General features: G+C 37.9%; 1 protein-coding gene across 5 annotated transcripts in view; it reads right to left on the bottom strand.

Annotated features, from left to right (window-relative positions):
* LOC107208051 (BEN domain-containing protein 5) overlaps positions 1–14013 on the bottom strand; it is an 880445-nt gene that overhangs the window by 515602 nt on the left and 350830 nt on the right. For all 5 annotated transcript variants that reach the window (XM_015635922.3, XM_015635926.3, XM_015635921.3 and 2 more), the window contains exon 5: positions 12952–13168. In XM_015635922.3, coding sequence (XP_015491408.1) covers positions 12952–13168 — 217 coding nt within the window. The remainder of the gene's footprint in view (positions 1–12951; positions 13169–14013) is intronic.

The raw sequence follows: 14013 nt of genomic DNA on the forward strand, positions 1-14013 counted from the left end.
AATCAGAATGTATCTACAAGGCACTACTGAATAACTTCATTTCTGTGTTTCTTTTCAAGGTGCTACTGAATAATTTCATTTCTGTGTTTCTTCTGTGGCTTCTTTGATTTTCTTGAGTGAAGACCTGTGTTAAAACCACCTAAACAGCCAATGAATCAAGGCCATTCCTGAATAATTTAGTTGTGTGAAAGTAGATCTCTAAAGATTTCCTGGAATCTTAGAAATTAATTATAGCCTCAAAACTAACAGGAAGCTTAGGAAAAGACAGAGGTAATAATTTGGTTAATTCTGAAACAACAACAAAAAAACATGTGGATGTAATCTAGGAGAGCCTTTATTGTAATAATCACAACTGAGGAGAAGTCAGACACCAGATCTTGTCCTGCTGCCTCTGGCACTGACATTGTCCTCCTAAGGAAGGCAGCTCGGACAGGGGGAGGGTAAGGAGGTTGGGACCAATGCTCCAGTGCAGCTGTGGTGAAAAATGAGAGGAACAATGGAAGTGGTTTTAATAACACTAAAAAAAATAGCCCTTTAACCAATTCTATAGAAACTGAATGCAGAATTATGAAATACTCAGCTTGACTGTGGCACTTTCAGATGCTCTGTTGATTAAAAATGAAAAGGGAAGAAAAAATGAAAACTAAAAGGAGATGTTGTCAAAATTAGCAACATTAAAACATTAAATATTTCAAATGGTATTGATTGGAAGGCAGGAAATGTGAGAATTATCACATATGTTTCCTTATAGAAATGAATGCCATTCAAATAGATTCCAGTTTATTGTTAGTTATGATGTTTCAACTTGTAATGAATATGGCCTGTTGAAATCAGGATATATCCACAAGTAATGCTTTGGGATGCAATGGACTTCTGAAAAAAAAGCAATCTTGGATATATGTTAGCCATTAACAAGAGAATTGTTCCAGGCTTTCAGAATTTGGGATCATTTGAGTAACAATCAGTTTACACAACTCTGACAGGGTGAAGGTGCCTCCCACAGAGATTAAATGTGAACGGTCCCTGGAACAAAAACTAAAATTTTGTGTTCGTGTTGGCTGCAGCCAGGGGTGCAGATGGGTATTCCCAGCACACAGAATGTGGGATGGAGCTGCTGTAAGGAATTCTATCCATGATCATACGTGAAATGCATCTGCCACCAGTGTGAAGTGCAGCCAGGGAGATCTGCTGACGTGTGATCAGCTCCAGAGGTTCACTATCACGACACATCATTGCTATGCAGTTGGCTGTGATCCTTGCCTTATCATCATTATGGGGTTTTTAAAATCAAAGAAAGAATTTGTTGAAACACCTTTGTGATTTCTAGTGAATTTCTGTGCAGTAAAATTCCCAGAAAAGCCCAATGTTCTGAACTGCCTGTGCACATGGGTTCCCTGTTGTGTTAAAGACACATCTCCTGTTGACATTTTCCAATAAATCATATAGAGTGTGCTGCTGCCAGAGCTCAGGCTATTCTACTTTCTAGCACATGGAGCAACTTCTGAAGCTAATCAAAGAAGGTATCTTTTGCAAATTAGTATTTTAGGGATGTTAATCAGCATCAGTCCAAGGTCTTTCTAAACCTCTTGTTGTGATTCAGCACTATTGCATGTAAAGTTAATAATTTGTGACTGTATGAAAGAAAAGAGAGCTTATCTGCATTTCAAAAAATACACAGACATAAAAAAGGGTGACTCCCCTAGGTTATTTTTTAAAAGGGATTATGGAGAAATTACTCTTTGGTCCCCAGTTTCAGGAGAGCACTTCTTTCTTTACGAGTAAGTTTTCAGATTGAATGTGTGAGGAAATTTGTGTCATTACATGTAAATACATGAAACTGGGGTGGAAATAATTTCTAGAATCAAATCTTTAAAAAAAGTGAACACAGGTGCAGTTCTTATCAAATAAGGGAAGACAGCTGAGAATAGGAAAGGTTTTGACATGCAGTTCTCATTCACTTCTACCAAAAATTCGCTTGGTTGTTAGAGCAGATTCCAGAAATGGCTGCTACAGGAACCATCAGTTTGCTTTTCTTGGTACTACCTGATGGCTCAGACTGACTTTGCAGTACACACAAGGGGAAGTGGTTGTTGTCCAGAAGCTTTGCAATACATTGATTTTCCTTTTTTTTTTTTTTTTTTTCTGATTTAACTTTTTAATTAGCAGAGAGAGAATGGCATACATAAATCCATTGTACTGTAACATACATAAATTCATTGTAGTCCTAAAGGAAGTCCAGATTTCTAAAAGAAGAGTTCGTATTTGTCTGTATTTCTCTGGGAAGATGAAAAATCTGAGATTTCAGAGACCACAGTCATTCTGCTCCATTATTGTCATAGCAACAAATGATCTTGAAGCACTGTATGCAACATCTATAGCCATTTGCAGTATAGCTCTAGCTACTAACTTGTTTCTGTTAATGGCTGGCATGAACCAGTCTCTGTAATCTCTGCAATTTAATTGATGAACCACAAAACAAATGGTCATAGTTAATAAAATTATATTTTGCCATCTGTGTCCAGTAATGAGAAAATCTGAATTATAGGAATGAAAAAGAATGAAGTTTTCTTCCAAACAGATCAATGCATCCCACCTCTTTGTCAGCATTAAATTAGATGTTATCTGTTGCTGTGTATTTCCCTCCTTGGTTGCCATGGCTAATGGGAGTTTCAGCCAAGATGGACAAGAATTCTGTTTGACCATGGGGAATATAATACCTTTTCCTCTGTTTTCCTATGAGTCTGTGTAGTATGAGTCTACAATCTTATTTGGTCTGAGTGCATCCAAGTCTCACTTATAGAAGGACAATTTTGTTCAGCTCTGCAGTGTTATTTGCTGTTACAAAACCTTATCTATTTCTATAAAAGAAATCTAGAGGATATGTGCAGTTTTATTCCTAAAGCTCTGAAGGATTTCAAAATCAGCTGGAGCTGAAGGCAAATCTGGGGCTGCCACAGTATCTTCTAAGGATGATTACAACAGCAGAAAAGTCCATCCTTGGAATACATATTCTGTTTTCCTGAATTCACATTCTGAGCAGTTTGTTCTCTTGAGAGCAAGGATATAAATTGTCTGGACTCTCCATAAAAAAGCCACTAAAATTTAAAGAAAAAAAAAAAATCAAAACAAGAAACAACCCACCCCAAAACCTTTTATAAATTCTCTAGGAGCCCCTCATTAATTCCTGTAAGAGACAGATGGTTCCCACACAGAAGATAGCAAATTTATGGTGATAACTTGATTACCTAGACCATGCCAAAGATTTGGACCATTTCCTTAAGCTTTAGAGAGGAAGACAGACTAAGGCAACAAGGAGAGTATATTATATCCACTCACAGGAGACAAAGAAGATGCAGTGCTGCTGAGCACCCTGTTGTGCACAGCAACACTATTCTTGTTCTACACAGTACCTTTCAGATTTTGAAATATTCATTGTTTGGATTAATATCTATGTCTAGGTCTCAGACAAGACTTGATGGATCTCACTGTATTGCCAAAATACCTCCTCTTTTTTCACCAGAGTACCATCAACCTCTGTTTTAGTCGTCATCTGTTAATCTATAAAGTGCCCTTAATCAGTCATCTCTGACATTCCTATAAATTTCCCATCAGACATAACACATTACAGGCTATTTTTCATTCTCAGAAGGCAAATAAGAAAAACAGACTTGAGGTCTTGAATCACATAAACTGTGCAAAATAGCAGCCTCTTTTCCTGAAAACCACGGCCATAATTTGAGGAGCTCAGCAGCTACAAATAGGTCCTGCTGTCCAAAACACTAAAATAATTTTTTGGGGTGTGAGGGTTAGGGTTAGGGTTAGATGGGGTTCAGTTTTGCTTATTAGGAGCTCTGAAAAGAGAAGTTTCTATTTTCAGCATTTGTAGAAGTGAATGTGAAAGGGCGCTGAGTGCCTCGGAAAGCCCGGTCGGATGCGCTGTCCAGGGTCCTGACAAGGATTGGAACCTCGATCCTGAGCTGAACTCCATAAAATTAACTGGATGCTATGGCTGACCCCAGAAAATGAACACCAAAGGCTTTCCCACAGGCTACTTCCAAGCAGTCCGGGTTTCTGCAGTAGTCTCCTTTCCTGTAAAACGACACTGCAGTCAGAAAAATGTTATGAACATTAACTTGCTGATATTTATGCAATATTTTGGGGGTTGTCACAGCAGAAGTTCAGTTCAAAAAAAAAAGACAGGCATGAGATTTTCCCTTATTCCATGCTGAGAACAGTGTAGCATTCATAAATATGGAAAGACTAGTTAATATTTTAATTCTAAGCAACATAGATTTTTAAGAAGGGTAGGGGGGAGGAAAAACAAACAACATTTAACAATATGCAGCTGTTACTAATGAATTAAGAAGCTGATTAAAAATAGAATGAAAGATATTAACACATTATTATAAACCACTATAATGCAGAAAATCTAAATGGAGGAAAAAGGTATGTATTATAAAATCCTGAAGTTGTCAGATTTTGAGAAAGTAATAGTCGTCTTAAATTTTAACTAATTAGAACTTAGTGCAAAATTGGATGCAATTAATGAGAAATTAAAAATAAATGGGAGGAAAATTATTTCTAAAACAGATTTTTCTTTCATGCATACTCATGAAAACTCCTGAAATGGATGGTATGTCTTTGTCTTCCTCCATGCTACACATTTATTAGAACATCAGGAAAGGTGGTTCAGAAAAACACTTTCTGTAGAAAGGTATCTCCACAATTCTAGGGAATTCTAAGTGAAAATATTTGACTGTGGGCCTAAGGCTGGCTTTTTTTTTTCCCACTGGAAATGTCATGTAACTGGGGCCTTTTCAATCCGTGTTCATTTTCTCAGATTGTTCTCTGCTGCCACAGTATGGTGCTCAGCTGCTGTTTGAAAACATGAAAAAGAGGATCTTTATCAGAGACTGCAGTTCTTTTCATGTACCAATATGACTGGTTGCCATGTAAGATCTCTTTTAAAGAGTATTAAAAAGGCTTTAAGCTGTATCTTATATTTCCTAAGAAGTGAAGAAAACCAGTTTTCAATTAAGTACCTACTGCTTTACATTAAAAAGCTCCTGTCTCCTCATGTTATTTGTATGTCATTTTGTCTTCAAAACAAAGATAAATATTGCTTTCAGTATTTGTGGATAATAGCAGCACTTCAACAGCAGCAGGCTTTTTCTATGGAAACACTCTTTTTTTTTTTTTTTTTGCCTTTTCCAGGAATATCATAATCTTCTAAAATAAAATATGTTTGAATGCAACATGATGTCTTAAAATAAGGATGGCACTAGTCTCCCTTACATGTAAGTTTGATGTGCTTCATCATTGCACTATTCTTTGATTCAAAAATACTTTGCTAACAGTGCAGAAAAGTAAGGGTCATTAAAATCACACTGAAATCAAGAACAGATCACAGGCTACACATAATATCTCTCAGCTGTGCTTCCTTACATGTATTATATTTTCACGAGCCTTATTCCCTCTCTTCAAGTATGTATCTTCAAATACTTGGGTAAGGATGCACTCAGCCAGCTGGGGCCATGTGAGCTGCACTGCCTCGATCTCTACTATCTTATAATCTGCATCAAAACATCTTCTTATGTCTTTATTTTCTCATTTCTATATGGTATCTCCCCAAATCCCTTCTGACATACAGGCAGAAGTCTTCTTAGAGCCAGCTTTTAGCTTTCAAGGCTTAAGGACAAAAGAGATAAAGTCTTACTGAACATGTGCATGGCAAGGACAAAGAACTCCGGGATTAGAACAAATCTCATGCAGAAGGCCTCAAATGCACACCTTACTCATGCACAGCTAAAACCAGAAAAGATTGCTGAGCAATGGTGGGACTCTCTTTACTCACAGGCATTTAGCATATTTATAGAGAAGTGCAAAAAGCGAGGTTTTATTATTATTTTTTGCCTATAGTCATGTTGTTATAGTTGTAGTACAAGTTCACAACAAAACATTAGGGCACCAGGCCTAAGTTCTGATTGTTTTGACCTTGGAGCTTAAGGACATCTTTACACACATTAAACTTGATGTCATAAACTGTGCCACTGACTTCAGCATGTCTATTTAACATGCTTAAGTTTAAATCTACGCTTAAGTGTTTTGCTGGATCAGAGCCACAATGCTCAGTTTACATAAATTATGTGAACAAGATTTTGCCTGAGGTATTTAGAGATTTTAATATATTATACTTACATTCTAGAGCTGGTATAAAGTTAAATCAATAAATAGTTCTTTCTTTGGTTAAATTAAAAGGCATGAATCCAAATCCTTTGGACTGAGCAGACTTTGAAATTGTTAAATAAGCCTTCAATCCCAAGGTTTCAGCCCTACAGGTAATGTGAGCCAGGCTAACCATCTTCTGGGTCTACAGTCAAAGAATAAAGATTAAAATACTGCTCCAACCCCACGGATGCATTACACAGTCACCACTCAGGAGATCTAAACAGCAACCAACTCAAACATAGCCAAAATCCCAGCAGAGTCAGTGCAGTGAAGTGCTACGGGGCAAATGTAGTTAATAGCTCCACATAGCACGATTTCCCCTCCGTGCGAGTACATTCAGCATCACTATCAACATGGTAATTATTGCTTAATGCTGTGCTACAAAGCAGGGAAAACAAATTTCTGGAAATGGAAGTGTGAGAAGACTGAAGGCATTCTAGGGTTTTCTCAAGATTCTAAGGGCCCTACATACCCTCTAAATACACTCATGGACTGCAGGGCAACTACATAAACATTAAAACCACAAAAAAGTTTTACTCTGGTGTACACAATGAGACCTCAGACTTAGGGTTTTTTATAAGATTATGTTAATTGTCTATGGCATTTTGTTTCTCTAGCACCAGCTGAAAAACAGGGATTCTAGTGAGCACTGAACATGGAAAGGAAAAATATGTTCTTCATGTCCCCAGAAGCTTAGGGTGCAGCAACTAAAGGCAACTGCCTAGATCTGAGGTTGAACTCTCTGTGTAGACGAAACCAGTGGGTTTCCCACTGGGATTAAAGTTCCCCCATGGGCCTTTGTGGCACTCAACCAAGTAGGAGAAGGTGCTGAGGACAGGAATGAGTAAAACCTGCCTTTTACTTGAAATTTGCCATTGCCATGAGAAAAAAGAGTCAGACCCTGAAATGCCTTCCTGCACCTGGGTGTGAGCTCAGCCATTTCAGAACATCTGACAAGATCATTAATGCTCCCTTTCCAGGCTGAAGGCTGGACAAGCAAAGTATTACTCCAGCATTTCTGGAAATGTATTGAGAGATGGAGCAAATAGGGAACACACAAGACAGAAGGACAAGGAAGACAAGGATATTTCTATCCTAGACCAGGATATGAAGTTACATGAAATGGCACTGAGATAAAGATATTGAGTGCATAGAGGAGAACATAACTACCCTGTGCAGTCCTGCTATTTAAAAGACCTCACAGCTATTTTGGATTTGCCCTTCACAACTCAATGAGATAAGGAGAATGAATAGGAAAGAACAAAGCAGGATAAGTAACATAAGAGCAGAAAACAAATACCACAGCTTCTTTCTTCTAGCTAGCTTAGGAGAGTATAAACTAAGTGGAAAGAAAAGGGAAGGTTAGATTTGAGGCAAAGAAAGGGCAAGCCAGATGAAGGACAAGTGTGGAGTAAAGGTGAGATGAAGAGTCTGACTTGGAAATGGGAAGAGCCATGAAGCAAAAGGCCAACCTGAACAGCTGCAAAAAGTCCAGTGAAAACTTCAGAAAGGTCACTGACTTTCCAAAGGTTTTCCTGAGTGGCTACAAGATGAAAGGGTGAAGCCTGGGACCTGTGCATGGAAACAGTTTGCATACACTAACTTTGCCACACATAATTCATTTACTGCCATTTCTTTCAGGGAGTTTTTTTCTTAACAAAATGGATCATAACTATCTTTTTTTTCCTCTTCAGATGATTTCTTACCTCAATTGACTTTTTGTTCTCAAAGGTTCTTTTTTGGTGAAATGTTTTTTCTAAGAGGTTTTTTTTAAACTGAGAATGGTAGTTATAAAATGTGAGCTGCAAAGTGGACTTAAGATTTGAATCCTTCTTCACAAGTTAAGATTTTTTACTCATAGTTAGATAAAGAGTAGTTAATTCAAATCCTTCTAGAAATTATTTTACTTTATTGAGTAGTGTTCTTTCTGTAATTTAAGAAATAACCAGCTTATGAATTTAGTAATATTACATGATATTAACTGCAAATTATGATTTTACTAAGTTTGTTTTTTTCAAAAACTATATATTGCTGCCCACTTAAACCAAAGTATTTCTTGGTTTTACCATGAACCCTTGTGCATATTCTACAGACAGATGGCAACATTCAGCAGTAACATCATTTCACCCATCCTTCCTACTCTGTGATTCCCACAGGCCAGGTTATCTTCCAGAACCTCCTTTTAATTGTAACAAAGAAATTTTCCTTAAAACTGATGCTATAGAATAGTCCCCTGTAATTTTTCATGTTATTTATATAATTTCCCTGGCAGCGCACTGTGCTATTATATGCTATAAATCATATTTTATTTTGGAAAGAACTGCTGGTGGTGTTATTTTTAGGTCCAACTCTACTTCTGCTGATATCCAATCCAGCTAACAAAATAGCTGTAGGAACATTTAAAATCTCACATACAGTGTTGGGATGACATCCGTATTACGAATGTTTTGGGAACAGCCGTACTATAGGAGTAAAAAATACAGCGGTGACTAAAGAGAACGTGCCCTGAACATATACACAGCTGCACTTTTACACTACTGAGAAATGAGAAAGGGGATTTACTTTACCTAAGCACTATTTCCGTGGCCTTTTTCAGGCCAAGTAAATTGCCACAAATTACATTTACATGACATTTCAACCTACTTACAGTCAAATCCATTGGAAAATACAGTATCTGACACCAACAGGATTTTAAAGGTATGTTACATCACACAGAAGCCTGTAACTTCTATTTTTTTTCAAAGACCTAGAGTATACTTTTCTTTTACTGAGCTGTTATTACATAACCTAGAGTTGAATGCAGAAATGGGAAATTTAACCTTAGAAAAACTGCCTATTTTCTTTGCTTCATGCTTTAAAATGTTCATAACTGAGCAGTTAAAAATGGACCAGTAGAAAACAGTAGAACAGATCAAGTATTTTTACAGGGGTGCAAAGTCATTTAGTCAGTAAATAAAGGAAATTTGATCAATGAACCGGCAATGTGACATCTGGTGTGCAGTTTCACAGTCTTAGGGCATCATTCTGCTCTCTCTGGTACCAGCAGGAACCAGGAGTAACTCATGTAAATTAAAAGCACACCCCAAAGTGGTGTGGAGTCAGGAGGAAGCACTCTGTGTCCCAGTCTGTGTCTTTCAGTGTTCCATACCTGACTTAAGAGATTGGCTCGTTTACAGAGCCCTACATTAGACATATTGCCTTCTTGTTTTAAAATATGTGTGTTTAATATTTAATTTAACAGAATTCCATATTCCAGTCCCTGTGTACTGTGCAAGTCCCTTTGAGGCTCGTGGTTTGTATGTGCAGTCACAATTCTCCTCAAGTGTAATTTGGGAGCACCATTGCCTAATGGAGTGAAAGGAATCCTGGTTCTCTTTGGAGTGAGTAATGAAAATAATATCCAGCCAGTGTCAATTTGTAAAGTGGGCTGTAGGAGTTGAGCCAGGCTGTCCAAAACTCATTTAATTTATTATGTGTGGCTGTGGAATACTGGTGGAGGTACAGGTCTCATCAATTGTCCCCACACTTCAAGCATACACAGGCAATTTGAACTAAAAACTTCAAATGATAACACATTCCAAAATTTTGCCAAGTCTGAAAAATCAGTATGCTACACACATAGCTATTGCACATGAGACTGAATAAGTATCACAAAATAGGTACTGTAAATGTGAAATGTGCCTGTGCTTATATTTTCACAGAAATATAAAAAATATTTTTAATTATGTTGTACAGTCAAATACTGCGTAGTATTTGCTGAGAGGAGAAACACATTGATAATATGCAAAAAAGTAATTCCAAAATTTAAAAAAGTGCTCACAGGTTTTGAACTTCTGATCTGTTGGGGAAAACCAAAGAAAATCTGAAGTTACCCAAGGCCAATAACAGCAGAATGAAAACAGCAGTTTAAATGGTACCTGGGTGACCATCTCAGCTCACTTGCAGGAGAGCCTATTTTCAAGAACATTTGGCACATCTAGGATGTGGGATAGCTCTCTGAAGTAAAGAATATAAACATTAAAAGGTCATAAATAGTAGTACAGCTAAGTTATCCATTTAAATGGGAATGGGAAACTTTGCCATTTGGCTCTGAACCATTTTGTCATTCTGCATCCTAACGACAATTACATGTCCCATACTGATATTTCACTTTCAATTTTCATAGAATTAGTGATAGTATTTCAGGAGTTAACAGAGGCAGAGTACTTTCTTTAGCGAAGATATGAAATTAGATTAGAAATTAGATTGCCTTGAAAACATTATATGCAGCAAAATGTGCACTCAGAGAGCCTCCAGGAGCAATCCTCTAGGCATGGCTACTTGTGACTTGAGTTTTACTTTTCCACAACAAAGGAAAAAAACCAAACAACCAAAACAACTCCAAAGATCTGTGGTGAGATTTTGCATTCTCCAAGAGACACTGCTCAAAACCACATAATCCAGGAGAAGTGAAATTGTTTCCAACACTTCCCATGCTCACAATCACAGGCTGTAAAATCCCCCTGGAACGACCCCGAGGGGACCAGCACCCAGATGGCAGCTGGACAGATGTGCTGCAGCCTTCCCCCCCCAGGTTATCCCTCCTCAGCCCTGTGCCCAGCATGAGGACTCCAGAGTTTGTCCTCAGACGGCATCTTTCAAGTACCTTTCACCATGTGCTACCAGGGGTATCGTCCCTTGGCCAGGAATAGAGCTTCTAAGGGCCTCTTTATGCCAATCTGATTCCTCTTATCTTACATAAGGGGCCAGGGCAGGGACAGAGCTCACTTTCTTAGCTCTAAATCTATCCTATATGGCACGCAATTCTCCAAAGTACAGCCAGCTTCTGCTTTTATGAAGCACTGTGCAGTGAAGAATGAAGGATCCTGTTTTTCACCATTTAAAGATGTATGATAGCAACAAAGCTCTATGTTAAAATATTTAACTCTCAGAGAACTTATGGAAATTGTCTATTCAAGCTCAGCAAAGACATTAAATTGCCAAGCTGTTCTAGGACAGTTGTGTGTGGAGAAAAGCCAGAAATGCTCTGAGATTGTAATGTTGCTCACAAAGATTACAGCATGAGCCTGATTCAGAAGCTTTTTTATACAGCTTGGTGAGCTGCAAAATGTTACCATATCAATTTCTGCAAAACATACTGTGTGTGTACATATAGATATAAAAGCAGGACTTATACACAGCACATTTCCTGCCACATTTTGAGTGGCATCTGTTTGTTTAGTGTGCTGAAATATGAAAAATAATATTTAGCAACTACTGGTAACACAATGTTAACAAGATTTAAGAGTATAGCTCTGTCTGTCAAAATGCAGATAAAAGACAAATCCTTCTATCTCTGTGTTTTAATCAGTCAGATCAGAGGTTTGATGAATATGCAAATGTGACTGTTTATACACTAGTTTCAGAGTGAAAGGAAACAAATTCAGTTTCATTATAGAATTAATGACAGCTCTGTCCTCTAAGATTAATAATTAAAGCCCTACACACATTAAGATTATAGTGCTCTTTCCAGCCAGTCTCTGCAGATTTTACTTTTCTATTTTTTAATACCCCTTTCCCTTATAATTGTTTGTCCCCCTAATTGGAATGATTAATAATTAATGCCAGTTCATGGATATGCAATAGTCATCTTTAGAACAAGAACTGAATTTAACCTACAAAAAGAGGTTAAAAAAATGACTTCTTTTGTTGCTTCAGTTTTTACTCTTGTCTGTAAGTTAATTTTTTCCTCCAAGTTTTATGCCACCATAGGAATCTCAATGGCCTGCTTTAATGATGGAAGCCTTTTTATTTGTTTCAATGCAGGGTATACTTATGATTTAATTTTGATTTTCACAATATATGCTGGGATTCTTTTCAAAGCCCCTACTGCTGGGATCAGCAACCTCCACAGCTTTCTGATTCTGAAACACACACTACAAGTTTAGACCAAATCAAATCTCTGAGAAAAGATTAAGAGTGTGGTACAAGTGCATTATAAAGCCTGAAAAAGCAAAAGTTTTTTTAAAAAAAAAGAAAAAAAAGAAAAGAAAAAGAGATTTGAGCTATTATTTTTTAATCTGAAGATTTCTGAGTTGTCATGGGAGTGGCTGGGTCATGCTTGCCAAATCCCCTGGACAGGCAACATTTCAGAAGAAGATTATAGCAAAGTGAGCAGAAGTTCACCCTTACCATTAACCCTCCTTCCTGCTCCAGAAGAACTGTGACACTTCATTTTATGTGGCCATTAGGATCTATACAGAGACCACAAAATCCCTTCTAATTGCAAATCACCAAAGCACGAATTTTTAAGAGAAAATAAAATAGTTGGTTTGTGTATGGTTTCCATTATCTTATGAAGAAAAGTTATCTTCTGTGTCAAAAACCCCATATTTCTTTCTGAACAGAAAAGCTCTTCCAGAAAGACAAATGGTCAGAGTACTCTAAAAATCACATTTCTTCAATAAAGCTGCTTCAGTTTCATCTTGTAATGCGTTTAGAGATGAACTGATCCTACATAGGAACCTAGCATTGCCTTGACTATCGCAAAGGAAATATTTAATGTGAAATTAAATCAGCATTTGTCTTCATTTCACCATGCAGGTACACCTCCTCCTGTGTCACTGATAGCAAGAAAACAAATACGTGTTTGTGGGTATTTTAGCGAGGATGATACTCTGGAAACATTGAAAGGTAGACATCCATAATGACGCCTGCTGGCTGGCACGTGTGCCTGGTACTTACCACGCTGAGCCCCAGCAGTTCCCTGCAGAAATAGTCCATGTTCCTCCTCTGGAGGTTGTCCAGGTAGTGCTGAAGGCGAGTGTAGGTGTAGGGGTAGCAGTAGGCAAACTGGTAAATGTCGTCCTCTCGGTCGAAGCAAAAAGCGAAGGACATGACGTAGTTCTTCCTGTGGTCTGGACAGCGGTAGTAATACACGTTTTTGGAGGGGATTCTTTGCCTGAGAGACAAACACAGGCATGGAGATGGATTAATTGATGTGTACCTACACAGACACAGGAAATCAACTGAAAGGGCCCTGTGGGAGTCAGATTTCCTCCCAGGTAAATGAGTGGAACAGCTCAGGAGCAGCTCAGGGGCTGGTGAGGAGATCCTGGTTTTGGGAGCACTTGTGACAGCCACTGTCACCACAGGGACTGCAGCCCTGCCTGGGTGCCCGAGCTGGCAGCATCACCACAGCAGGGAGAGCATCATAAAACCAGGGAAAACATCCCACAAAGTGAAACACCACACACAAAAGGTGTCCAAATATCCTCTGCCTCATTATCAGGCTGCTGCAACCTCACACCACTCATAACTCAAACACCAGCCCCAGACAAACCTGCAGCCTTTCCTACAGGTTCAATTCACCAGCACAGAGAGGAGGCACAACTAATGAAGAAGGAATGTCAGTATAAGGCAACACTGAAAAAACTGTTAGTGAAATTCAGAACATCTTAATAGATATATACATATAGATACAAATAAATATCTATATATTTATCCATAATAGTCAGGATACATATCAACATCTAGCCAATGAATGGAACAAAAGATAAATTCTTGAGGTTAAAAAACAAACAAACAGTCAATCTAAAAATCATACAAAAAACTTCAGGTATGGAAAATAACCAGGTCTTAAAATAGAAGCCAAAGGAGAAAAGAGTATTTGTTCCCATTTCAAATTGGACTGCTGCCCTCCTCAACATTTCTGGTTTATCTGACAAGATAGAAATGAATATACATGATGGTAAATAATTATAATAAAGACATTTATGTCATTGTTATCAAGGTGGTATCTCTTTG

Source organism: Parus major, chromosome 8 (genome assembly GCF_001522545.3).
Source record: "Parus major isolate Abel chromosome 8, Parus_major1.1, whole genome shotgun sequence".
In the NCBI taxonomy this organism is placed as follows: Eukaryota; Metazoa; Chordata; class Aves; order Passeriformes; family Paridae; genus Parus; species Parus major.